General features: G+C 36.9%; 1 protein-coding gene across 1 annotated transcript; it reads right to left on the bottom strand.

The window, feature by feature from the left end:
- Positions 1-723: 723 nt before the first annotated feature.
- Positions 724-26923, bottom strand: LOC111417838 (mitoshell). The gene is made up of 5 exons (XM_023050231.2): positions 26573-26923; positions 26423-26516; positions 12496-14136; positions 11632-11964; positions 724-1017 (listed from the first exon to the last, which is right to left on the bottom strand). Exons 2-5 carry the CDS (start codon positions 26483-26485, stop codon positions 901-903), a joined length of 2154 nt encoding a protein of 717 aa, XP_022905999.1. The 5' UTR covers positions 26486-26516; positions 26573-26923; the 3' UTR covers positions 724-900.

Here is a 26923-nt window from a genome sequence, read left to right on the forward strand (position 1 = left end):
AGACAATAACCTCACTAAGTAATAAATTTTCTCTTTTTTTTGGCGGGCAGAATGTTTAATCTCGATTAAACAATATTTTATTCAATTTTTCTTTTAATTTTTTTTACTTCCTTTAATAAGGTCAGCAGACAAATTACCAAACGTCGCTGACCAAACGCATCGCTCGCACCGCATAATTGCGTAACGCACACCGCGCGCAATTATGCGAAATAAATTAATTAGTTTTTTAATCGCTTATTAATTGTTAAGTTAGCATTAAGATTTGTATATAAACCCCAAATTTTGAATTAATAAACAGTATTATTGATATCTTCGTAATGCTCATTTCCTTCCTGGATTAAACGTCTGGCCTGCCCGGAGTTAATCCGTTCCATAATAAATATCTGGCTTGCCCGGAGTTTATTTTTCCCAAACACTTTCAAATATCTGGCCTGCCCGGAGTTTGAACAATTCATTTTATACAAATTATTAAAATTCATCTTTTTAATTTGACGTTTCTTGAAAAGGAGGTGAAGGAACAAAATTATTTTCTCCAATACTGATAGGATTTAAGAAATGAAATTTTTTGAGGTTCTAAAGGAATATTTAAGGTTTTAGTAAACCAAATTTAAAGTTCTGATCTTGAACGATTCATTTTATATAAATTTTTAAAATACATCTATTTAATTTAGCGTTTCTTGAAGGATGTGAGGCGAAAAAAATTAGAAATAAATACATAGAATGTTTAAATAAAATTTTTTAATTAATTTTATTATTTAATTTACATTTATAAACATTTCTATTTATTTCAATTGAAAAAATAAAGAGAAAATGGAAAAAAATGAGCATTTTTTAACAAATTTCTTCATCTTTTTTACGATTATCTTAAATTAATTTATTTAAACTTTTTTTAAATAAAATTTAATTAATTTCGTCCGATTTGATTCTTTTTCGTTCATAAATCGTAAATTCTTGATTAATTAACACTTCCAATCGTTCTTGAAAATAACCCAATTGTCGTAAAACATCAGGATGAGCCTAAAAAACAGGAAAAAAAGTTTTTATTGTTAAAATTAATCATAATTCAAAAATTAAAAACGATGAAGAAAATTATTTTGTTTATAAATTAGTTATATTAAACTAAAGTGATAATTTATATAACGAGATTGATGAAGATTGATGGATGTCATTTTGAAAAAACTTTTTTTAATTCTTTAATTTATCATTAATATCCATCTCTTCCTTTGTTCCTTCTAAAATTATATCTGTTCCTTACTTCTTATACATTTCTTTATCTGTTGTTACTTTACTTTGCTTCCTTCTTATGATAAAAAAAATAAAAAATGATCCAGTTTTATTCTAATTTTGGATTTTCCATATAACGATTGATCGAGTTATTTAACAAGACGGGATTGGTGAGATTCAAAATGGATAAGGAATATAGTGAACAAGGTAGTAACCAGTTGTCCAAGAATGCGAAATGGTGCGTTTACATCGACCACTTATATGGCGACATTTCTCGCAAATGTCCGACACTTTTTTCTAATTCATATACATCTGACATTTATTGTATGTAATTTATATCTGACTAAGTTACATTTATTTCCTTGCTTATATTTGCGGTGATCTAATCAGCTAAAACCGGCTAAAGATAAATCACAAATCACAAAATCACACATATTTCATTTAGCTAATTAGTTTGAATTATATAATTTAATTGTTAATGTTGTTACGAGTTTTACTATATACATTAAATTAATCCCATTTCTCCTGATCAATCTGCAAGATAATATGGATAAAAGAATTGTCACAACAGATTACCTAATCATTGTTGCGATTCAAGTATTCTAAAGAATACAGTGTTCTTCATACCGAGTATTTTCTTTTCACAAACTTCTTTTACGAAATCGAATTCTATCCCACTTGTTTATGCAACCAAACCAACATCTAGTAAGGTATCTAATCTATTTCGCGTTGTACAAAACTAAGTTTCGATTCTATTAATTTCAAAATTAAAATGCAAAATTAGGTAAAGGATTTACAGGTGATTGGAAGATAGCTACAAGCAATGTTAAAAGTATTGCTGGGAAAAAAATCGAGCTGCAGGTAGAGTATGAGCAATTGGAAGTTAATAATGGAAATAAAGAACAGAAATAAAGAAGAAAGGCTCTCGCTTCTGAGAACCTGAAACCAGGCCACAGCCGGGCCCCTCATAAGCCACCTAGGGGAGCTAGGACCAACCAACCACTGCAAAGTGGTAGGAAAGATGTCCGCACGCAGGGACAGGCGAGGGCGCAACCCAAGAGGCAGCGATCCGCCACCTCTACCGAACCCTCACTGAGGGAATCGAAGAGGAAGAGGCAGGAATCCGCCTTGGATAAACCGGCTCAACAGGGCCCCAAAAAAGGCTTTAAGGACGCGCTGATGTCGCACCTTAAGGTCACCATTATTAACGGCCAAAATCAGCTGGGTAAACTCAGCGAGACTGAGGCCGGTCATGTTAAATACGAGCTGACGAACGCTTTGGTTGAAGTAATTACTCAGCTCGACCCTAAACAACAAACGCCTATACCAACGTTTAGATCGATGGTCTATGCAGGCCAGATCTTAAAGGTTGCCTGCAATGATGATCACTCTTTAACGTGGTTGAAGGCTGCAGTACCGCTGATACCGCCCCTAGGGGGCGTAGTATTAAGCGTTGTCAGGGAAGTTGATCTTCCTACCCTCTCTAGAATCCAAATTTGGATTCCTGATACTGATGTGGATGTGAACACCAGGGAACAGACACTTCAGATACTAGCGGCCCAAAATAGACACCTAGATGTCGCCAACTGGTGCCTCTTCCGCTACGAAGTGAGGACAGACCCTCATTGTCTTCGGAGCAGCGAAGAAGGACGCTGAATGGCTTGAAAACCATGAAGGTAGAATCTGCTACCTTTTCAACACCCTAAAGGCCCGCGTCGGCAGATTAAAAGACCCCGAAGCAAGGTGATGGAGCAGCCGCGGAGGGAGAAACGGCAAGGCGGATGGAAACAGCTGATGTTCCAACCGCTCAGGAAGATGAGGACACCCTCATCAACCTAGACGCCGACCCCCAAAACCCCGGCTTCGAGCAAGGAGTTGGATGAATCCATACTGGATACACCTCCGCCCAGAACAGCATCAGCTGATCAACTCGCCTCTTCATAATGCACGGAAAAGGTGAAGTATACAAGGTAGGTGACGAATTAAGGGTGGTGTAGTGCAACCTACATCATAGTAGGGCAGCAACTGCCACCCTTTATCGCCACCTATGTACCATTAACCGAAAGGTTAAGGAAGTAACGATGGCATCAGTATACCTCCCGTATGAAGACCAGCCTCCATCTCAAGGATTGGAAAGGCTGGCCGAGGACGCGAGGAAAGGTAACTGGAATCATGTCATCGGATGTGACTCTAATGCACACTCAACTGCCTGGGGCAGTGCTGATGATAATGGAAGAGGTAAGTCCCTTCTTGAATTCAGTTTTAGCAGTAATTTAGATATACTTAATCGAGGCTCTGAGCCGACCTTTATAACCGCTAGAGGTCGACATCACACTCGCTTCGATGGGTATCTCGTCTTCGATCCACAATTGGACGGTTTCCGACAATGTTTCAATGTCCGACCATAGATGGATCACTTTCGATCTTGGTACCATAAAGATTGCAAAGAACCTAAAGCGTAACCCCAGAAGGACGGATGTGGGCGTGTTCAGATCCTTGCTTACTGGGTGTTTGAGCGACATTGGGTTGCGTAAGCCAACTGGAAGCTTTGAAGTTGAGGAGTACCTAAAAATTATCAGTAACTCCTTAATTAAAGCTTATAAAAAGGCTTGTCACCTCCGATCAGAGGCCGTCTCTGGGCGAGCTACCATTTGGTGGTGCCCTGAGCTCGGCAAACTCAAAAAGGAGGCAAGGACAGTCTTTAATAGAGCTAAAAACTCAAAATTAGACTGGAAACTTTATAAAGGAAAATTAGCGGAGTTCAAAAAAAGCGTTCGTCATAAGAAACGAGAAATGTCGAGGAAATTTTGTGAGGAAGTTTCCTCCTGCAGCGAAGTTTCTCGGTTAAATCGGGTTCTGGCTTCAGACCCTGAACGACGAATTGGCTTACTAAAAAAGGCTGACGGTTCTTATACCGACAACCTTTTGGAGAGTCTTCATCTATTAATGGAGGTGCATTTTTCAGGTTCCGGAAGTTGCTTATACTTACAACAGGACACCAACCATGAACCTACTGCAGATGATTGGATTTCAGCCGAAGAGATCTACAGGGAGGATAAAATACGGTGGGCCATCAACAGTTTCTCGCCGTTCAAAACACCAGGACCAGACGGTATTACACCTGCCCTTTTACAATGGGGTTTGGAGGACTTAGTACCTCACCTGGTGGAAATCTTCCAGGCATGCCTGGCGCTGCGCTATATACCCAGTCGGTGGCGTGAGGTCACAGTTAACTTCATACCAAAACCGGGTAAGCTTGATTATTTCACACCGAAATCGTTTAGACCAATCAGTCTCTCCTCCTTTCTTTTGAAAACTCTGGAAAGACTGTATGATCGCTACATTAGAGATTTCTGTCTTCCAACTAAACCAGTAAATCCTAATCAACACGCCTACACTCAGGGCAAGTCCACACTAACAGCTCTTCACTCAATGACCAGCTTTATTGGTGGAGCGCTGGACCTAAAGGAGTCCGCCCTGGGTGTTTTTATAGATATAGAGGGAGCTTTTGATAAAACAACTTTCTCTGGTATTAACGAAGCCTTGTTAGAGCATAATGTTCCACCGACTCTTTGTGGTTGGATTGAGAACACTCTTAAACATAGGATAGTTAAGCTTAGGGCTGGCGATGTCAGTCTTCAAGGAGGAGTTACTCGAGGCTGTCCACAAGGAGGTGTACTATCCCCACTTTTGTGGAACCTCACCCTGGATAGCCTCTTGAACCGCCTCGCTGAAGCCAACTTTATCACAGTTGGTTACGCCGATGATTTAACCATTCTTGTCAAAGGCAAGTATATAAACGTGCTGTTTGATAGGATGTAAGTAGCTCTTAAATTAATAGAAACCTGGTGTGACGAACAAAGACTCTCTGTGAATCCTAAGAAGACAGAGTTAATTCTTTTCACACGGATGAGGAAGGTTGGCAAGCCCAGAATGCCATCCCTTGCTAATACTCCATTGGCATTGTCAAAAGAAGTTAAATATCTGGGCATCACGCTTAGAGAGAGACCACCTAGATAATAGAGTTAAAAAAGCGTACGTTGCATTCGGTCAATGCCGGAGGGCTATAGGTAAGACATGGGGTTTGTCATACAACTTGCCGCTGACGTTATTGTCAGATCCAACTTGGTAGGTAAGACTTTTACAATTTATACTGACAGTAGACAAGCCATTTTGGCCCTGAGTAGAATAACAATTACTTCAGGACTTGTTATGGGTTGTCATCTGACATTGGAGAAGGCCGCAGTGCATAACTGTGTTATAGTTCAATGGATAAAAGGACACTCGACTTGTTCAGGTAACAAGCACGCTGATAGGCTTGCCAAAAGGGCTGCCAAGCGAGCGCCATGTTCGCCTGAACCGATAATAGCTCCGTCCTTATCAACTCAGATTGAGATAATTAAAGATTTTACCCACAAAAAGTTTATGAACTGGTGGGATATGGTTAAAGGCTGCCATCTGTCTAAGGAAGTATTACATTATCCTTCTGCAGAGGCAGCCTTGTCTTTCGTAAGGCTTGGTAGGAACGCTCTACGAACTGTAACGGGACTCGTCACGGGTCACTGTAAGGTAAACAAGCATCTTTATAACCTTAAACTTTCTATTAGTCCTCTCTGTCGCCTCTGTAAAGGGAGCGAGGAGACGGTCCGACACATCTTGTGTGAATGCCCCACTCTGCACGACCTCAGAATGAGAGACTTCGGAGAGGAATGGCCGACCACAGATGGCATCAGGAACACACCTCTGAGCTGTATCCTAGCCTTCGGAAATTCCTTAGGCTGGTTGATGTAGCCGGAGAGAGTGTAGGAGGACGTACAAGGGGCCCGTTGGGGCCTAGGTGCTGTATGCGTAAGCATACCCTCCGCTTTCCTAATACATAAAGAAGAAAATGTATCAGAAAACCAACGATTTGCCAATCGAAACAGTCATCAACCGATCAAGCTTCCCATTAACAGAGGCTTAAATTATGCCGTCGCTCTAAAAAGGGTTCCCAAAGAAGAAATTATATGTGAGCAGAAGTAATTCGATGGAGGTCCATGTAATGAAAAGTTGAGCCAATTACATGAAAGAATTCGAAGTTTGATAAAACTAATCTGCGATGAATACCATCACAATTTGACACTGATTATGTAGGTTAACTATTTTACCGATTTTATATAATATAATAGTTTTTACTACGCGTCCCTAGATGGCGCTTACGTATTCTTATAGTTAAAGTCTCTAGATTTACAAAGTACCGCGGTTTGACGCCATTTTGGCTCGAAAATCAAGTGGGAAATTTAAAACTTTGTCATTCTATTGATAACATTACGCCAAAACTCCATTCTTTTTTCTCGTGGTACTCTTAAGAGTCGAAAGCTCTTCTTACTGTTATTTTTGCAACTCCAAAGGTAACAAGACGGCAATATTTTTGTAAATAAGTGGTGAGATGCAGTAACAAGTTGTGGAACCGCCATTTTGGCTCGAAAACAGGCGTCATGAACCGCGGTACTTTGTAAATGTAGGGACTTTACTTATAGTAGTAAGACTTCATTACTGTATGACCTAGATCTGTCAGAGGATCCTACGTCATCCAAGTTAAGTAAGGTAGTTAGTATAGTTCTGTGTATTCATTAAATGTAATTGTTACTCTGTTCGTTAATAAAGTTATTAGTAATAACCATAACAATGAGAAATGCGTGTTTAATCTTATTTTTTTTACTTCAGATGTCCAAGTTGAACCGCAGAGCACGATAATTTCCATAGAAAATGGTTTAAAGGGTGATAAAGCTCTTATAAGCCCTATGTATATGGCAAACTACTCACACTATTTTTCAATGAGTGCTTTAAGTCTTACAAAACGTGTTTTTTATGCTATATTTTGTAAATCGCGTTTTTATTCTTTTTTTTAACAAATTTTGACAATGTAGGGAAATAGGTATGTAGCAGTTGGTAACACTTGAAATAGAAATTTGAATTGACAATTAATTGACAAAATGTATTCACCCGAAAAAAATGTTTTATGCACACCTCCCAAAATAAAAGAAATTGCTCAGAGTTCAATGTCCTCTTCATTGTGGACCTTGTATTCGATGCTAAGAACGTTCACAACTAAAAACATTAATGACCCAATGTCACCAACTTAAACTGGTTCCATAAAATGTTACTAAAATCTCATTACAGCATTGGATGCTGTAAGGAGTCTCATTACAGCACCCGTGATAGATTATGTGGTAGTGGACCAAGGAATGTGGGAGAGGATAGAAACATTTAAGGTTGGGGCGTTGGTAGAGTCGGATCACCAGCCTCTAGAATCGTGCATAAAAGGATCGATGGGAAGAAAAAACGAAAGCTGGAGTCAAAGGGTGGAGGGTCCGACGGGTTGAATGAACTAATTATGATGGTGAGGGAGGCGACGTTGCAGAAAGAGGGAAGAACGTGGGATAGGGAAGACAGAAAAGCCAAGAGAGAAACTAAAAGGAAGAGGTAGAGATAGATATATAGAGGGCAGGAGAAAATAAAAAAAAAGAATGCAAGAAAAAGAAGAAGGAGCTGAAATGAAAGGGAGGCGGAGAAGATTAAGGAGTTGAAAGAGGAAAATGAGGATGCTTAAAGAGGACGAGGAAGTGAAGAGAGGAAAAAGAAGGGTGGTGAGCAATTATAGGGGACCACCCTGTTGGACACAACTTTCAAAATTTATGCAAAGATACTGCTGGGGAGGTTGGAAGAGGAAATGGAGAGGTGGGAATTGTTGCCGGATTGATAATATATACATACTAAAACACCTGGTAGATAGGTAGTTCAACAAGAAGAAAGGAAAGTTGCATTCGATAACGTGGATAGAGAGAAGTTGTGGGAGGAAATGAGGGGCAGAGGTATCACAAAACAACTGATAGAGAGGGTGAAGGAGATGTACAGGGAGACGATGGCCAAGGTTAAAGTAAGTGAAGAGTTAAGCGAGGTATTCTGGACGACAAAGGAATTGAGACAGGGGTGCCCGCTTAGTCCCACACTATTTGCAACATATACGACAGACTTGGGGAAAGAGACTTGTGATGGGGCAAATGATTGGGGTGGTGATAGGAAGAACAAAGGTGCACACCTTGGCGTATGCGAACGATTTGGTGGTCGTTGTTAGAGAGGTGGTGGAGATGATCCTGGAAAGATATTTTAAAGGTGTGTCCAGACATTGCGCAACATTTGCAGTAAATATTCGTGGGTAATCGTGTGTGGACGTGTTGCCGTATACAAAAAGATAGATAACGAAACATCGATTCGTTTAATTGAGGTATATGGATCACAAGAAAAAGATTACTACAATAAAATTAAACATGAAGACCAATGGGACGAAATATTTTTTGAAATTTGCCGCGCAATGTTTGGACACACCTTAAGGCGAAGAGATTAAGGCAAAGATAATGAAGTTCTGCAAAGGGGGGGAGAAGAAATAACAAGGAATGGAGGTGGCAGAGAAGAGAGATAGAGCAAGTGCACGTGAGCGCGACGGCAAATTGAGCGAACAGGGTGATGGGACTGGTTGGGGATGGGGGAAAGAACTTTTGGCAGGGACGTGGAAAAAAGAAAGGTTATGTTTGATGGCTTGGTAAGGAGTACAATGATGTACGGCGCAGAAGTATGGGAATGGAGAGAACAAGGATTAGGGGTTGGTAAGGGATACTCCAGGGTATGTAGTGAGGGTGGATGCAATAAGGGTGGAGACTGGGAGAAGAGCAGTGAAGTATGAAAAAATGATAGAAGCAAGACCGCATGCAGGATCCGGGGAGAATGCTGGAGAGAAATTAAGGAGAGGAGGCTGATCTATGGACTATTCACTAACTGGGATCGAAAACAGAAGAGCGGAAAGAGGTAAAATGTGGAGAGAACTGAGAGATAGGGACAGGAACATACATGAGGAGAGGGGGAATAAGTACTGGGCGGACGATGTGGAGAGATGGTGTAGACTATGTTGGAGACGCTGGAACACATGCTGACAGGGTGTAGTGAGCTAAGGGAGGAGGTAATGGACAGGAAGCAGATTTTGGGAGAGGGGGCGAGGGCAAAAGATGGATGAGGGAGGTGATGTAAGCGAGGAGGCGAAGGTGTAGAAAGGGAGGAGGAGGATAGAGGATCTAGAGGTGTATATACATATTGTACATATTTTAAAATTAGTTTCAGTAATGGCGGACTTCCGCTTCTAACGGAAATGGATATCAACTTTGTTATTTTAAATGGAACAGCCTGTATATTATTTTCAATGGCACTTTGTTAAGGATACCTTAGGTCTAACTGGTATCGTTTTTGAATTACATGACGATTTTCGAAAAAAATAACATTTGCAGCGTCTTATATTTTTCAAGATACTAATTTTACAGTTTACACTATTGTTATTATTGTCAAAATCATAGTTCAAATTTCAAAGAAAGACGTTAGCGTTACCAACCTACGGCACAAATTACTAGATATGGGGAAAATTCTGTAAAGACAGTTTGTACAACAGCGAATATCTTTATCCTCCCGATAAGTTTATCGGCCGGATAGTTATCAGGTAGATTTATCGTAACATTGTACAAACGGCCCTAAGTGGTATCTCAACGAGACCATTCATTAGACGTTTATTCTGGCCAAAAAAAATTTGAGAATTCAGATTTAAGTATAACCAATTGCGTTCTCTTCGACTAAAATATCAGATTTTTAGCACTTCCGGTTATATGGAAGTGCTAAGAAGGATTCAGAACGTGCTTAAACGATATGGAGTATGTTTCGGTGCCGAGAACGGAAGCGTCTAATGCATGGCTAAGGCATGGCTAATTTGTTAGGTGTCTTAATATTAGTATACTAAAACGAATTAAAATCGATAACAATTAATTAATTCTCCCGACGACCGAGTGAACTTGTGTGAGAAGCTATACCTTCGTTGTCAAGAGAATTTGCTATGTACTGTGGCAGAAAATTTTCTTGACAACCTGTTTTTGAACTTGAGAAGAAGCTGTTGGTATCAACTGGATGGAACTCCGACACATTGCACCCGAGAAATATCCTAACAATCACCTCAATCGAGTCTTACTTTTTTTGGCAGTTTCTTACCATTCTGCCCAGTCATTTTCAGCATTTTTCAGTTATAATAGGACTTTTTCTAGTAATTCATTAACTCACGCGATCTCTTTCTTCCGTTTCCCGTCTCGTTCCAGACTCTATATAATGTCATCCTACCAGCATCCTTTTTCTAGTATTAAGGAATTTTTAGTCTCTTTTCTTTCTAGTTTATTCACCATTCTTCTTTCTGTTTAGTTCCTTTTTTCTTTTTTTACACTGTATTCTGATTCTTACTTCTTTTACAAGTCACTTACCGGCAACCTACCATTCTGTCAAGTCCTTTTCAGTATCATTCTGCTATTACCGATCTCTTTCCATTAACTCATTAATTCGCGCGATCACTTTCTTCCGTTTCCAGACTCGTTTCAGATTTTCTAATTTCATTATAGCAGCATCTCTTTTCTAGTATCAAAGACTTTTTAGTTTCTCTCCTTATTGGCCAGTATATTTATTTTGTTCAATCTTGCCTTCGAAATTGTGAATTTGTACTGTAATATACTATTCTTTCCATTCTTCTTCTGTTATTATCGGTTCCTTTGGACTCTATAATTTCATGCATGCAGCATCCTATTTCTAGTATCAAAAACATTTTTTTTGCTCAATTTATTTCTTCTCTTCAGTCTCCATCCAGTATCTTTCTTCCCTTTACCAGTCTTTCTTCTTTCTGCTTAGGTTCTTTTTTCTCTTTCTAAACTATATTTAGACTTTTAATTTTTTTGCCCGTCTCTTAACGGCAACCTAGCATTCTGCCCAGTCGTTTTGAGTATCTTTCTGGTATTATCGATCTCTTTCCAGTAACTCATTAATTCGCATGGTCTCTTTCTTCTCTATAATTTCATCCTATTTCTAGGGTCAAAGACATTTATTACTCTCTTTTCTTTTTGCTGAGTTTATTTCTTCTCTGCAGTCTCTATCCAGTATCTTTCTTTCATTTACCAGATATTTAGACTCTTACTTCTTTTATCAGTCTCTTATCGGCACCCTACTATTCTACCCAGTTTCTTTTCAGTATCTTCCTGCTATTATCAGTCCTTTCCAGTAACTCATTATTTCGTGCGGTGTCTTTCTTTCGTTTCCAATCTCGTTTCAAACACAACATTTTTCTGCTTAAATCCTTTTTTTCTCTTTCTAAACTCTGTTTAGTCCCTTATTTCTTTTGCCACTCCCTTACCAGTAACCTACCATTTTGCACAACCCTTTTCATTACCTTTCTGCTATTAGCGTTCGAAAAAGGTTTTGCAGGCAGGAAAAGTATCAAGTTATGCTTTTGTAGTGGTTTATAACTTACCTTATTATAATAATTGATTAGTTTGATTAATAAATTTATAATCTTACCTCATAATAAAGTTGAGCGCATCCCAACAAATTCTTAAAATCCCTGACAAACTCGAAAACGCTTCCATACTTATCCGAGCTTAATCGCCTCTTTATCGAAACCCACGATATCGGAAGACCCGAATTTTCCTCCTCGTTATTCTCCATCGGTAAATCTTTATTCTCATTGCTTCCGAAAAATCCAATCAGTTTATTCAAACCTTCCTTTTCCAAGTTTCTCGCCACATCCTCCAAAATCATTCGCATATCTTCATCTAGATGTTTCTTTCTTTCCGAGATTTCCACATTTTTTTTCAACAAACCACCCCCGGTTTTTCTTTGTAACACTTTTACCTAAATACATTAAAAAAGTATTTTTTTTAAATAAATTAATTAAAGTTATTTATATTACAAGTGGAGTAGGAACATAATTACAGTACAAGTGTGGTTAATTGTAACCACATGAGTACTGTAATTATGCTCTAGCCCACGTGTGATATACAGCATTTTATCTACGACTGCTAAAAATTACTAAAAAATCAATTTCTTTGAGTCTATTTGACATTTATAAAAATATTTTGAAATGATTGTTAACAATTTTGAATTGTCAGTTTCAACAACATGTTTACTCATCTGGAATAAGTGTTTTGAAATATAAAAACATAACAATTAATGTTTATAATAAATAGTATTGTTTCTGTGTAAGTAGATAGCACTTTTTCTTTTGTATTGTTGCTCGTTTCAATAAATTAAGTCTGTTCTGATTAGGCTAAAATGCGTTACGTAATGAAACCAGTGCGGTAATGAACTTCATTACGCAACTCAAATGCGTGCGGTAATGATGACTTATCCAAGCAGTCGTAGATAAAAAGTTTTAAACATTACCTGATGAGGAAATTCAAATTTATTAACATTAATCGACGAGTTATTTTCTTCATCCTTTTCAACATTATCATCATCATCAAAAAAAAAATTATTATTATCCAACCATTCTTGAATATTCGCCGAGTGATGTTCCAAAGTGTTTAAATCAATAAAGTACTTCAACGAGGCATCTTCATTGTTATTTTCAATTTGATTTTGATCAATTTTTTGATTCCGAGCCTCTTGCAATTTTAAATTTAAACTCGCTTCAAACTCTTTCGGTTTATTAATTTTATCCAATAAGAATGGGACGGCGCTTTGAGCATCTCTCCACATTTTATCGTTCGTTTGACATTTCTTTTTATTCCCCATCTTTTTGTAATGCGCCGAAACGTTTTGGGCCGTCTCGAAAAATTCAATCGAAGGACTCGAATTCGAAGAATCAACGTTGTTTTTAATGTTTATCTTATTTTCTGCTAAATTATCGTTTATTACGTTTTCGTTCAAATTTAAATTCGCCTTTTTTAAACCTTTTTTTGGAACGTTATAACTCCCGGGTTTCATATAAACCCGACTTTCATTCTCCGAGTCATCGTCTTGAGGCGAATTCGTGCTTTCGGATAACAAAATGTTCTCGATTAAATCAGAAATTGAATTTTTATTCGAATTAATAACATTTTTTTGTTGGAAATCTTCTAATTTAATCGTGTTAATTTGTGGGGTGTTTTGAGTCATCATGGGTTGAGTTTGAATGTTAATCGCTTGATTTGGAGTGTTTCCGATTGCTTCGGTTATTTTTTCTCTGCAATTTTTTTCTTTTTTATTAATTTGGACTAAATTTGGGTTGCTAACGTTGTTATCGAGGTTTGTAAAGATGCGGATCATGTGCCCGGCTAAAAGTTTGGTGTTTTTCTCCCAAACTAAATAGCAATTCTTAAAATCTGATGTTAATTCGCGGTCGATGTTGCCCAAAGTGCCATCTTTCGTCTCTAAATAACCCTTTAACATGTGCCAACAATTAATTAACCGGACGTAGGCGTAAATAAAATCTTTCGTGGCCCAAGGGATTCCTTGCGAATGAATGTTAGAAACCGTATTGCTCGGTTTTAAAATTTCGCTCCTCGTCCGATTGCACAAATTCTGGATGTTTTTAAAGCACGGTCTATGTTGATTTCTAATCGCAATTTTTTCTGCCATAACGCAACCTTGTTCCAAAAACTTCGTAAAATTCTCGTTTGAAAACAACGCCCCACCACCAACGACATGAACAACGCTTTGATCTGGCCCCAAAAAGTATTCTTCAACCAACCCACTATCGCTTTCTTTAATTTCATCGGAATTCGTTCGAATTCCACCGCCGTTTTGAGGCATATTTGGGTTTTCTGAGCCATCGAAACTTCTTCGATCTCTCGGCGGAGGACCAAAATCGAAACCGGGTTGTTGGTTTTGACCGGTTCCGGTTAAATTCGGCGAAATTGCCACGGGGATGCCCCCATTTTGCATGGTACTGTTGTTAGAGAAGGGAACGTTCATTGGGCTCATGTTAAATTGGGTAAATTGGTAATGATGCATATTGTAAGGCCGGGGTAATGGTTGAAGATGAAACGGGGTCAGAATCGGAGGGCGAAAGGTGGTGTAAAAAGGGTACATACAGCTACAAACCTAAAACAACGAGAAATTAAAACTTATTAATATTGTTATATCTTTTTAAGTTGCTTAAAAGCATCGATTATAATCAACTACATGATATTCTTCATAAATAGTAGTATAGAAACGCCGATTTTAGATAGAAAGTTGAAACTCAGCACCTCCGTGACATCATCCGCTTAATGTAAAAGTATAGGGAGGGGTGTCAACCAAAATCTTGGGGAAAAAAAATAGGTTGGTATTGAAAAAGTAACTAGATCCGGTGATTTTTTAAAAAAGTTACTAGAAAAATTCGCGCCAGCTAGTGGTTGGTAGTGGAACTAAATCACTACCAACCAGGTAGAATGTTACTTTTTTTAAAAGTCACCAGATCTAGTTACTTTTCCAATACCAACCCATTTTTGGCACAGCCTTTGGTTGGTACCCCTCCCTATACTTTTACATTGAGCGAATCACGTCACGGAGGTGCGGAGTTACAACTTCCTGTCTAGAATCGAAAAAACACAGTACTGAAGCAACAAAAAAAAGTACACAAGTCAAGGAAATAGTTGCTCATGTAAAGAAGAAAGCATCGAACGAACTTGGTAAGAAGTTTGAGCAACAAAATAAACAACAATCAGAAACTATTTCTCCGAACTATTAAAAATCTATTAAGACTGACGGATGATGTTGAAGTTATAAGAAGGTGAAAACAACATTTTGAGGAATTACGGCACTCAAAAAATAGAAGGGACTAAAGATGATGAAAGCAGTGAATCCTATAGTTAAGAAGGGCAGAAAATTGCATCACAGCTGAAAAGGGGAAGAGTACAGAGAAGCATCAAAAATGCTTACAGACAAGAATTTGTCCTAGTCCACTTATGAAAATAAGCAAACCATAAATCTGAAAGTGGTGGATAAAAAGATGCATAAAAGCTGTGATGTTAATGACATCAAAGATATACTAAACAAAAGAGTCTCTTCCTTTATACATCTTGGATTTTGCAAAGAATCCATGAAATAAATAACATATTAGGAATGTGTGTTAAAATCGAAGAGTGCACAAATGTCCCAGTGCAAAAGGTGTCAAGGTTGGAGCCACACCAAAGCTTACTGCCACAAGAATCCGAGATGTGTTAAATGCGCTGGTGAACACTGGATCAGTGAAAACAGTAAAGCCAAAGAAATCCTGGTTAAATGTTTCAACTTTGGAGAAAATCTTCCAGCGAACTACCGAGGATGCATTGTAATTAAGGAACTAACAGCTAAATTCAAATAAAAGAAAGCCAGGCGTCTCGTATGCCAAGAAAGCGATTGGTGAAACTACAGCGAAAACTGTAAGTACATTAGTCGATAAAAAGGTTGGCAGAAGAAAGAAACAGAGGAAACAATAAAAACATTATATGCAAAATGTCTAAAAAGGAGCAACTAAAAATAATGTTGTGGAATTCCAATGATTTTCGACTGCATCAAAATAAACTACTGTCTTATCTCCGAAACTATTTATCACACAATTCACCCTAGTAATGTAGGGCTAGAAAACAACAATGGATGTAGCAGTTCTGTTAGATTCTACTGTCCTTGCGCAGAGACCAAGGACAGTAGAATCTAACAGGACTGCTACATCCATTGTTGTGACAACGTTCCCGCACATTACGTCACACCATATGCCACGCCCAGTTAACTGTCATTGAGTTTTATGCGTTTGCTCTGTGTTTTTAGAGGTTATATGATAGACATTAATACGTCTAAAAAAAATAAAACCTCAAAAATAATATGAATACGTCTACGATATACGATATAACCTCTAAAAATAAAAAAAAATATCTTGATGTGACGCTGGATTCCTAAGAATAAGTGCAGATATTGTAAAGAAAACCACATAATACACTTCTGCATGAAATTCAAAAAACTTACAGTTCCAGAAAGGATAGTGCAAAGCAACTGGTGCAACTCAACGTTAAGATGTCAAATTTGCCATAAACCACATCATACGTAGCTTCATAGAGATGAGAACAAGCAGATTAAATCTTCAAAAAAATGTAATCCTAGTTTCTACCAAAAAAGAAAGAATAAACAGGATTGCATCAAACGGACTAGAAAGTGAAGTTCTTCAATCAACAGCCCTGGTGAAAGTCAAGATATTTTCCGGCAGTTTCGCAAAACTCCGAATGTCGATCCAGGATCCCAAGCCTTACTCGCTCATCCAAGGCAGAAAATACATGCCAACATAGAAAGTGGATCTAAACGTTCAACCTCATTTTCCGAGTAACTTTACCCTCAATACCACTTTCCTCATTCTATGTAAGCTAACGCAATCATTAGCAAATAAAAATCTACCAATTTCCTCAGACGAATACTGGAACAACAAAATCCTAGTTGATTCCATCTATAATATTCCTGGTCCCATAGATGCTAACATCGGAGCAGAAGAATATGGAAAAATCATTCAAGTAGGGATTCATAAAGCTGAACATAGATTATTGGGACACAAGACGAAGTTTGGATGGATTTTATCAGAAACAATGAAAGAAAAACAAGCTACCACAATTATAAGCATGATAAATCTAGTCGAAGAAGACGCTCAATTAAAAGAGTTTTAGGAAATCAAGAATTCAAACGAAAGAAGATGCCGATTGTGAAGAGCATTGCCAAAACAACACAAACTGAACCAGAATGGTGAATCCAAACGTCGACTAACACAAAAGGAAAGAAGACTGACAAAAATGAACAATTGAAACTCCAATACCATAAATTTATAGAAGAATACTTAAAATTTGGTTATATGGCAAAAATACAATCCGAAGATCAACCTGGATCAATCCAAAACACAGACTAGTGTTTGATGCATCGAGTAAAACCTCCAACGGAATAAGTTTAAACAGCATCATACACACAGGTCCTAGGTTACAGCAAGAACTGTCAGATATCTTAGAAAGCATCGCATTGCCTTTTCAGCTGATATAGAGAAAATGTATAGGCACATAAGAATTTCGAAAGAAGACGAACCCTTTCAAAGAATATTATGGAGATTCAATACATCGAAGCCTATACAGGAATATAAAGCTCCATACTTAACTGTTAAAACGTTACAACTCGAGACCCATCCACAAACCCACCACCTCTTTTAGAGAAAATGATACCCTGAGTCTTATCAGGATTTATCCTCAAGCCATGATTACTAATTTCCGTGCACAGAATTTTCAACTTGCCAGTAATAATACGACACATAGAAGAAATTTCATCAGGTTTAGCTGTAACACAATGCGTGTCATAAGAGGGGCCCAAAATAGAACCTTGAGGAACACCAGAAGAGCAGATCACATGATTTGATAAAACAGAATTTAGCTTTACCGACTTAACCCTATTTGATAGATAGCTATAGAATAGTTTAACTGCATAAACATCCAATCCAATAAACTTCAAAATGCACAACAGGAGACTATGATCAAGGATGTCAAAGGCCTTAGTGAAATAAAGTAAAATTAATACTGTGGATTTACCCTGGTCGACAGACCTGAGTACATCATCAGTCAAATCCAGGAGCGCAGTAGCACAACTGTTTCTTGAACCCCGACTGCTTAAATTAAAATGCAATGTGTTTCCAGATAAATATTTAACTTCTCTATCATAACTCTTTCTAAGATCTTTGAAAGAACCGGCAGAATTATAATGGGCCTCAGATCCCTACAACTAGTGATAGGAACAACTTTGGGAATGGGAACAACAAAACCATACAATTCCAGCTATCCGGAAACACTGAATGAATCAAACAAAAATTGAACAGATGGATAAGCACGTCAAGAACACGGGGACAACACAGTCGAATCATATCAAGGCTGACTCCATCAGATCCAACTCCTATAGACCTTAGATTCAATAAAATCTGCTGGATACACTCAGTAGAGACCTCACTAAATGCAAACATGGACGAAGCAGGACGCATCCTATTATTGTTATAAAAAGCAAGAAGATCAATATCAGGAGTAACCTTGATTGATAACATTAGGAACACCAGTGACGTAATTTCGTGGTCTTATAATATTGAAAACTCTGCTGACTGCTAATCCTTTTATATTTAGCAAATGCCTCATTCCTTAGTTTAATCATTTTCCTGACATTCCAAGTGATACATGGCAAAGCAAGTTTTCTGATTACCTTAATAATCACAGGAGCATGAAAATCAAATAAGGGTAACATAGTATCATTAAAGCAATTTAGTTTGTCATCAATTGTATTAAGATCAAGGACAGCCACCCAATTCATCAATTGCAGATCCTCATTAAAGGCACGAACGTCAATACCACGGAGATCACGAAAACTAATAACTCTAGCCTTAGACTTAGTACTCATTGATAACTCACAAAAAACTAACAAGTGATCCGAGAACCCAACATCGACAGTGTCACAAAGACGAAGAGGCAAATCATTTGGTAAAATAATAACATCAATGAATGTTTCAGAAAAATTGGTGATACGAGTTGGCTGGTCAACAATCTGCCTTAAACTAAAAGTATTTAGAATGGAAAGTAAATAATCAGTAGAGGGACCAGGCACCATGATGTTAATCTTAAAATCACCCAAAATTATTACTCTATCCATTGCAACATAAATCTCTGACAATGACTCCTCAAACGAACGAATAAACAAATTAATATCAAAAGAAGGAGGCCTATAAACAACTCCAACTGCAAAATTTAAGCCATTGAGCCAAACCTGAACCCAAAGCTCGTTAAACCCAAAGCTAGCGTTCCTAGTGGAGGCAATCTTTCGCAGGGGCAAAAGCCTACAGCTGCCAACTTCAAGCAGGTGTTGAAAGGTAAAAAGATGGGAATTGCAGATTCCCTATTTCCAGAGGTGAACCTCACAACAGCCCAAATGCAGGCTATTCAAGAGGTCATCATCTCAAGAATTGTGGACCTTAGCGACGGACATGAAGGCGAAATCAAGCCTAAGTTCAGCTTCTGTGAAGGCATAGATAATACGCCTAAAGTTGCTCGTCTGCATAAGATCTTGGCAAAAGATCACAACACTGATCTAGGCCACCTATGCAAACAAGATGATAAATACACTGAGGATGTTAAGAAATCGGTGATGCCGACCTTGAAGTAATTGGACATAACCCGTCCATCAGGTAGGGTTCAACATTTTCACACCCAACAGAATAATTTCTGGCTATTTCTAATTTCAAGCCCCTAAAATCGCCTAGAGGAGATGGAATTTTTTTCTGCAAAAATTTTTAGAAGACCTTTTCCCAGTAATAATATCCCTATATGTAGTTAGATACAGCTTTAGCTATATACCCACTCTATGGAGGAAAGTAAAGGTGGTCTTCATACTTAAAGGTGGTAAGCGTTCAAACACGGACCCCAAGGCATACACACCAATTAGCCTAACTTCATTTCTCCTCAAAGGGATGGAAAAGGTAATCGACCAATACTAATAATAATCCACTCCACCTTAGACAACATGCTTACCAGAAAGCAAAATCAACAATTACTGCTCTCCATGCTTTGACTAGCACTTTAGAGAAGACGGACAAGCTGGCCAAAGAGGCAGCGAACACGCCCTTCATTGGACCCCAACCTGGTTGTGGACTACAAAAAAGCCATCTAAAACAAGATATCAACAACTGGGAGGTTTCAAAGATAGCCTTACGCTGGAAAGAACTTCCTGGTAACAGACAAGCGAAAAGTTTTATTAGGTTTTATGCCTCAGCAAAGGGGATGTTACCTACCGACATAAAGGTTCAAGACAATACTAAGGTTCATCAAGGACCTACATTTGCCCTAAACCTTTGGAGGGCTAAAGTTAAAAATATAACTTTTATGCAGTATATTGAATTTGATAACTTTCTTTTTAAGTTTGTTATATGGTCCGATCACGTTAAAGTTTCGGACAGCATAATGCCTAGAAAATTTATCTTTTGAATTTCAGTGTCTTTGTCTCTTTTTGTAGAAAAAGTTAGTATTTTGGTTTTATCTGCATTTAGTTTCATTTTGTTCATGTCAAATTTTAAGTTGCTGAAAATCATTTCCTTGGTTGATAACAGACGTGTCATCTGCATAGAGACAAATGGAAAGCGCCTTCACATTTTCTGGCAGATCATTTATATATATCAGAAAAAGTATAGGCCCAAGTACAGAACCCTGAGGTCCCCACAGATTTCCATTCCGAGTGTATACCTTTCCAATACACTTGTTGTTATCACTGATCCAGGTAGGAGGCTAATAAATTATATGCAGTAGTAGCTTTAAAGCCATATTTATGTAATTTTTCTCTTAAAATTCTGTGGTGTACCATATCAAAAGCCTTGCTGAGATCACAAAAGGCTATTTGCGTGTATTTCTGTTGGTCAAAACCATCTGCTATTTTTTGGATAACATTTAGTAACGCTGTTATGGTTGATCTGCCTTGTATGTACCCATGCTGATATTTGGTTATGAGATCTTCTTCTTCTAAATATTCCATTATCCTTCTCTTTATGACCATTTCAAATACTTTCGACATCGCCAATTCGAAGTATTCGAAAATACCTTCTGTCAAACATTTGTTTAGTACTACTACTAGTTGTTTACTAATTTGTTCTTCTATTTCTTTTAGCAGTTTTACTGAAAAGCCATAAATATCTAAGTGAATGTGACCATCAATGAGAATCCTACAAAACGTCACATTCTGTCAGAAATAGCCAACTTATTTGACCCACTCCCCCTTGGTTAGCACCTGTCGTTATAAAAGCAAAAATTCTCATTCAAAAGTTATGGCTCCAAGCATTAGACTGTGATCAAGCTGTACCAGACCAGGTCAAGCATCCATGTTACAAGGTTACAATTTCAAGAAGAATTAAAAGCGTTCGAAGAAATCAACATGTCACGGTGGATCAAAAGCAGAAAAGGATCCAAAGTTGAACATCACGGGTTTTGCGACGCTTCAGAAAAGACGTATAGGGCAGTAATCTATGCAAGATATCCGAACGAAAACGGACAAATTACGTTGATCCTAGTAATAGCTAAATCAAAAGTAGCACCTGCAAGAACAAAATTCACGTTACCAAGATTAGAACCTTGCGCAGCAGTATTATTTGCAAGAACCACCAAAACACTAAAATTAGATCAAAAAACTCCACTCTTCGCATGGTGAGAAAGGAGATCCAACGAAGTAGAGGACACTAGCATCATATCAAGAGGTATCGATCCTGAAAAATTAGTTCAGCATCAAATTTGGTGGAATGGTCTATCATGGCTGTTAAAAGAAGGATGTTGGCAACAACAAAAAGAGGTAGAGAACACCAATGAGGAGAGCAAAATCCCAAGAATCATTTTTTACGTGAAAGCTTCATTGACAAAAATGATTCGAGTACTTTCATAACAAGTCATTATCGAAATCCAGCACAGAACGTTCGAAATGGAAATCAAAAATCTTCGAAAGAATAACCAAGTAGTCAAGAAAAGCAAGATTTCGCTTTTGCTTTTACTCTTCTAAGGCCCACTTTTACCACCTCTTGATAAATTTATCCGATAGATAAATCCAGCTCTTAGGTCCATTACTACCATCTTTTAGTTAAATTTATCTTGTAGATAAACCCATCTACTAGCCAAGCAGAGCGCGTAAAATAGCCGTAACCATGGTAATAATCCTTGAGATAGCTTAACCAGAAGATGGTAGTAACGAGCCTAAGGTCCATTACTACCATCTTTTAGTTAAATTTATCTCTTTTGTTTCTATTTCTTTTAAGGTTTCGAATATGGCAAACAAAGTTGTAGCAGTTGATTTTATAAGTTCTGAAATGTTTAAGTGTTTTTATTGCAATACTCGAGTGCAATATCCTGTGTTGAAAGTAGAAAATGTAGGATTTTTTTGTGGATCTTGCATATCAAAGACTGAGTATAAAAATGCGGAAATAAACGAAGATGTGCACTCAATGCTTTTAGATGTTAAATTGTTTTGTAAATATAGCAGTGTTTTCTAATCTTTTGGTATTAGTGTTAATCTACTGAAAGCAATGTTTAGTCTTTTGAAGCAGTATGCAGTCTCTTAATAGCCAAGTTTGTCTTCTGAAAGCAATATTTAGTATTCTGGAAGTAATATTTATTGTTCTACCCGCCGTATTTAGGTTCTTAGATCAGTTTTAGTCTTCTGAAAGTAATATTTAGGTTTCTAGAAGCAATATTTAGTCTTCTGGAGCTGTATCCAGTCTTTTTGCAGCCAAGTTTGCCTTCTGAAGGAAATATTTAGTCTTCTGGAAGCAATATTTAGCCTTTTGAAGCAGTATGCAGTCTCTTAGTAGCTAAGTTTGTCTTCTGAAAGCAATATTTAGTATTCTGGAAGCAATATTTATTGTTCTAGATGCCGTATTTAGGTTCTTAGATCAGTTTTAGTCTTCTGAAAGCAATATTTAGGTTTCTAGAAGCAATATTTAGTCTTTTGGAGCAGTATCCAGTCTTTTGGTAGCCTTATTTGTCTTCTGAAAACAATATTTAGTATTCTGGAAGCAATATTTATTGTTCTAGACGAAGTATTTAGGTTCTTAGATCAGTTTAATCTTCTGAAAGCAATATTTAGGTTTCTAGAAGCAATATTTAGTCTTCTGGAGCAGTATCCAGTCTTTTGGCAGCCAAGTTTGCCTTCTGAAGGGAATATTTAGTCTTCTGGAAGCAATATTTAGCCTTTTGAAGCAGTATGCAGTCTCTTAGTAGCCAAGTTTGTCTTCTGAAAGCAATATTTAGTATTCTGGAAGCAATATTTATTGTTCTAGACGCCGTATTTAGGTTCTTAGATCAGTTTAATCTTCTAAAAGCAATATTTAGGTTTCTAGAAGCAATATTTAGTCTTCTGGAGCAGTATCCAGTCTTTTTGCAGCCAAGTTTGCCTTCTGAAGGGAATATTTAGTCTTCTGGAAGCAATATTTAGCCTTTTGAAGCAGTATGCAGTCTCTTAGTAGCCAAGTTTGTCTTCTGAAAGCAATATTTAGGTTTCTAGAAGCAATATTTAGTCTTCTGGAGCAGTATCCAGTCTTTTGGCAACCAAGTTTGCCTTCTGAAGGGAATATTTAGTCTTCTGGAAGCAATATTTAGCCTTTTGAAGCAGTATGCAGTCTCTTAATAGTCAAGTTTGTCATCTGAAAGCAATATTTAGTATTCTGGAAGCAATATTTATTGTTCTAGACGCCGTATTTAGGTTCTTAGATCAGTTTTAGTCTTCTGAAAGCAATATTTAGGTTTCTAGAAGCAATATTTAGTCTTCTGGAGCAGTATCCAGTCTTTTGGCAGCCAAGTTTGCCTTCTGAAGGGAATATTTAGTCTTCTAGAAGCAATATTTAGCCTTTTGAAGCAGTATGCAGTCTCTTAATAGTCAAGTTTGTCTTCTGAAAGCAATATTTAGTATTCTGGAAGCAATATTTTTTGTTCTAGACGCCATATTTAGGTTCTTAGATCTGATTTAGTCTTCTGAAAGCAATATTTAGGTTTCTAGAAGCAATATTTAGTCTTCTGGAGCAGTATCCAGTCTTTTGGCAGCCAAGTTTGCCTTCTGAAGGGAATATTTAGTCTTCTGGAAGCAATATTTAGCCTTTTGAAGCAGTATGCAGTCTCTTAGTAGCCAAGTTTGTCTTCTGAAAGCAATATTTAGTATTCTGGAAGCAATATTTTTTGTTCTAGACGCCGTATTTAGGTTCTTAGATCTGATTTAGTCTTCTGAAAGCAATATTTAGGTTTCTAGAAGCAATATTTAGTCTTCTGGAGCAGTATCCAGTCTTTTGGCAGCCAAGTTTGCCTTCTGAAGGGAATATTTAGTCTTCTGGAAGCAATATTTAGCCTTTTGAAGCAGTATGCAGTCTCTTAGTAGCCAAGTTTGTCTTCTGAAAGCAATATTTAGTATTCTGGAAGCACTATTTATTGTTCTAGACGCCGTATTTAGGTTCTTAGATCAGTTTTAGTCTTCTGAAAGCAATATTTAGGTTTCTAGAAGCAATATTTAGTCTTCTGGAGCAGTATCCAGTCTTTTGGCAGCCAAGTTTGCCTTCTGAAGGGAATATTTAGTCTTCTGGAAGCAATATTTAGCCTTTTGAAGCAGTATGCAGTCTCTTAGTAGCCAAGTTTGTCTTCTGAAAGCAATATTTAGTATTCTGGAAGCAATATTTATTGTTCTAGATGCCGTATTTAGGTTCTTAGATCAGTTTTAGTCTTCTGAAAGCAATATTTAGGTTTCTAGAAGCAATATTTAGTCTTCTGGAGCAGTATCCAGTCTTTTGGCAGCCAAGTTTGTCTTCTGAAAGCAATATTTAGTATTCTGGAAGCAATATTTATTGTTCTAGACGCCGTATTTAGGTTCTTAGATCTGATTTAGTCTTCTGAAAGCAATATTTAGGTTTCTAGAAGCAATATTTAGTCTTCTGGAGCGGTATCCAGTCTTTTGGCAGCCAAGTTTGCCTTCTGAAGGGAATATTTAGTCTTCTAGAAGCAATATTTAGCCTTTTGAAGCAGTATGCAGTCTCTTAGTACCCAAGTTTGTCTTCTGAAAGCAATATTTAGTATTTTGGAAGCAATATTTATTGTTCTAGACGCCGTATTTAGGTTCTTAGATCAGTTTTAGTCTTCTGAAAGCAATATTTAGTCTTCTGGAGCAGTATCCAGTCTTTTGGCGGCCAAGTTTGCCTTCTAAAGGGAATATTTAGTCTTCTGGACGCAATATTTAGCCTTTTGAAGCAGTATGCAGTCTCTTAGTAGCCAAGTTTGTCTTCTGAAAGCAATATTTAGTATTCTGGAAGCAATATTTATTGTTCTAGACGCCGTATTTAGGTTCTTAGATCAGTTTTAGTCTTCTGAAAGCAATATTTAGGTTTCTAGAAGCAATATTTAGTCTTCTGGAGCGGTATCCAGTCTTTTGGCAGCCAAGTTTGCCTTCTGGAGGGAATATTTAGTCTTCTAGAAGCAATATTTAGCCTTTTGAAGCAGTATGCAGTCTCTTAGTAGCCAAGTTTGTCTTCTGAAAGCAATATTTAGTATTCTGGAAGCAATATTTATTATTCTAGACGCCGTATTTAGGCTCTTAGATCAGTTTTAGTCTTCTGAAAGCAATATTTAGGTTTCTAGAAGCAATATTTAGGTTTCTAGAAGCAATATTTAGTCTTCTGGAGCAGTATCTAGTCTTTTGGCAGCCAAGTTTGCCTTCTGAAAGGAATATTTAGTCTTCTGGAAGCAATATTTAACCTTTTGAAGCAGTATGCAGTCTCTTAGTAGCCAAGTTTGTCTTCTGAAAGCAATATTTAGTATTCTGGAAGCAATAATTATTGTTTTAGACGCCGTATTTAGATTCTTAGATCAGTTTTAGTCTTCTGAAAGCAATATTTAGGTTTCTAGAAGCAATATTTAGTCTTCTGAAGCAGTATCCAGTCTTTTGGTAGTCATGTTTGTCTTCTGAAAGCAATATTTAATCTTTTTAAAGTATTGTTTAGTCTTCTAGACGTCGTACTTAGGTTTCTAGACCAGTGTTAGTTTTCCGAAAGCAATATTTAGGTTTCTAGAAGCAATATTTAGTCTTTTGGAGCAGTATCCAGTCTTTTGGTAGCCATATTTGTCTTCTGAAAACAATATGTAGTATTCTGGAAGCAATATTTAGGTTTTCCGATTGCTTAGGAAACTTTTTAGTTCTGAGATGGTCGCAGAGTTTGTTGGGCGACAGATAAATAATCAATACTTCATTAAAAACCAATCTATTAAATATTTAAAACCCCATTTGTACATAATAAATCATATTTAAACCGAAAATGTTTTTTAAAACTAATATTCATAATAAAATAAGTAACCATGGCAACTATCCTCTAGATAGTTTATCAGGACGATGGTAAAAGTGGGCTTTAGTGAAATAAATCAAAAATATTTGAAATTCGTACTAACACTCTTGAGGAGTTTGCATACTTTATTTAAAATATTAATCACGAAATAAAGATAGTTTTGTTAAATAATTATTTGACGCCAATTTGACGTTGATTAATGTCATTTTGATTTTGATTAATACCAATTTGATCATGACAGTTGTCAGATTGATTTTTTTTTAATGACATTTTGTGCCAACAATTTGATTAGTGCCAATTTGAACTTTAAAAACGTATAGTTTTTTTTTATATCATATCATATAACATAAAAACTATTAAATGAGATGATTAAAGAGTGAGATGAGATTAAATGTGACTTGACTTATTCATATTTGCTCGGTAATTTTTCGATTAACATTAAAAAAACTTCTACATAGAGAAATGAGAATAAATTTAGCAAATTTAATTAATCGAAGAATCTATAAACTATAAAATAAAATTGGTACTTACTTGGTGCATATGAACGTGGACGGTTTGATTGTCGTGTCGGTTTTGATCAATTATCGGAAACATTCTCGTATTTCGGTCACATTTCCGAACGAATCTAACAAAATAAATGAAATTAAACATCTTGGATAACAAATTCCTCTAAAAACTCACCCTTTATTTGTAACTTTTTTCTAGTTTTAGTTTCGTTTAACAAATTTAATAGATTTCCTGAGATGTTTCAAGATTTCTTAAAAATTTCTTGAAGACTTGTTTCGATTTATAAACTTAATTTTGTAAATCTCTTCACTTTTTGACTTCGTATCGATGTTTTTCGTATATTTTTTCTTTAATAACACTTATTTTTACTTAGTTTTTTAAAAATAATCAATTTTTCGTCCTTATTTTCTTTTTTTCTTAATCCTTAATTTCTACGCGATCAATTAAATTACATTACGATGATGAAAAAAAACGTGTTTGAAAAAAAACTGTTTGTTTGACAATTCTAGCTTTCTTTTTTTGTTT

This window comes from Onthophagus taurus, chromosome 5, assembly GCF_036711975.1.
Source record: "Onthophagus taurus isolate NC chromosome 5, IU_Otau_3.0, whole genome shotgun sequence".
NCBI lineage: Eukaryota > Metazoa > Arthropoda > Insecta > Coleoptera > Scarabaeidae > Onthophagus > Onthophagus taurus.

Coding starts and splice junctions, on each gene's coding strand:
- LOC111417838 (XM_023050231.2), bottom strand. CDS start 26,485: ATGTTTCCGATAATTGATCAAAACCGACACGACAATCAAACCGTCCAC. Junction 14,137..26,422: donor TCCACGTTCATATGCACCAA/GTAAGTACCAAT, acceptor TCGTTGTTTTAG/GTTTGTAGCTGTATGTACCC. Junction 11,965..12,495: donor AATTTGAATTTCCTCATCAG/GTAATGTTTAAA, acceptor TAATGTATTTAG/GTAAAAGTGTTACAAAGAAA.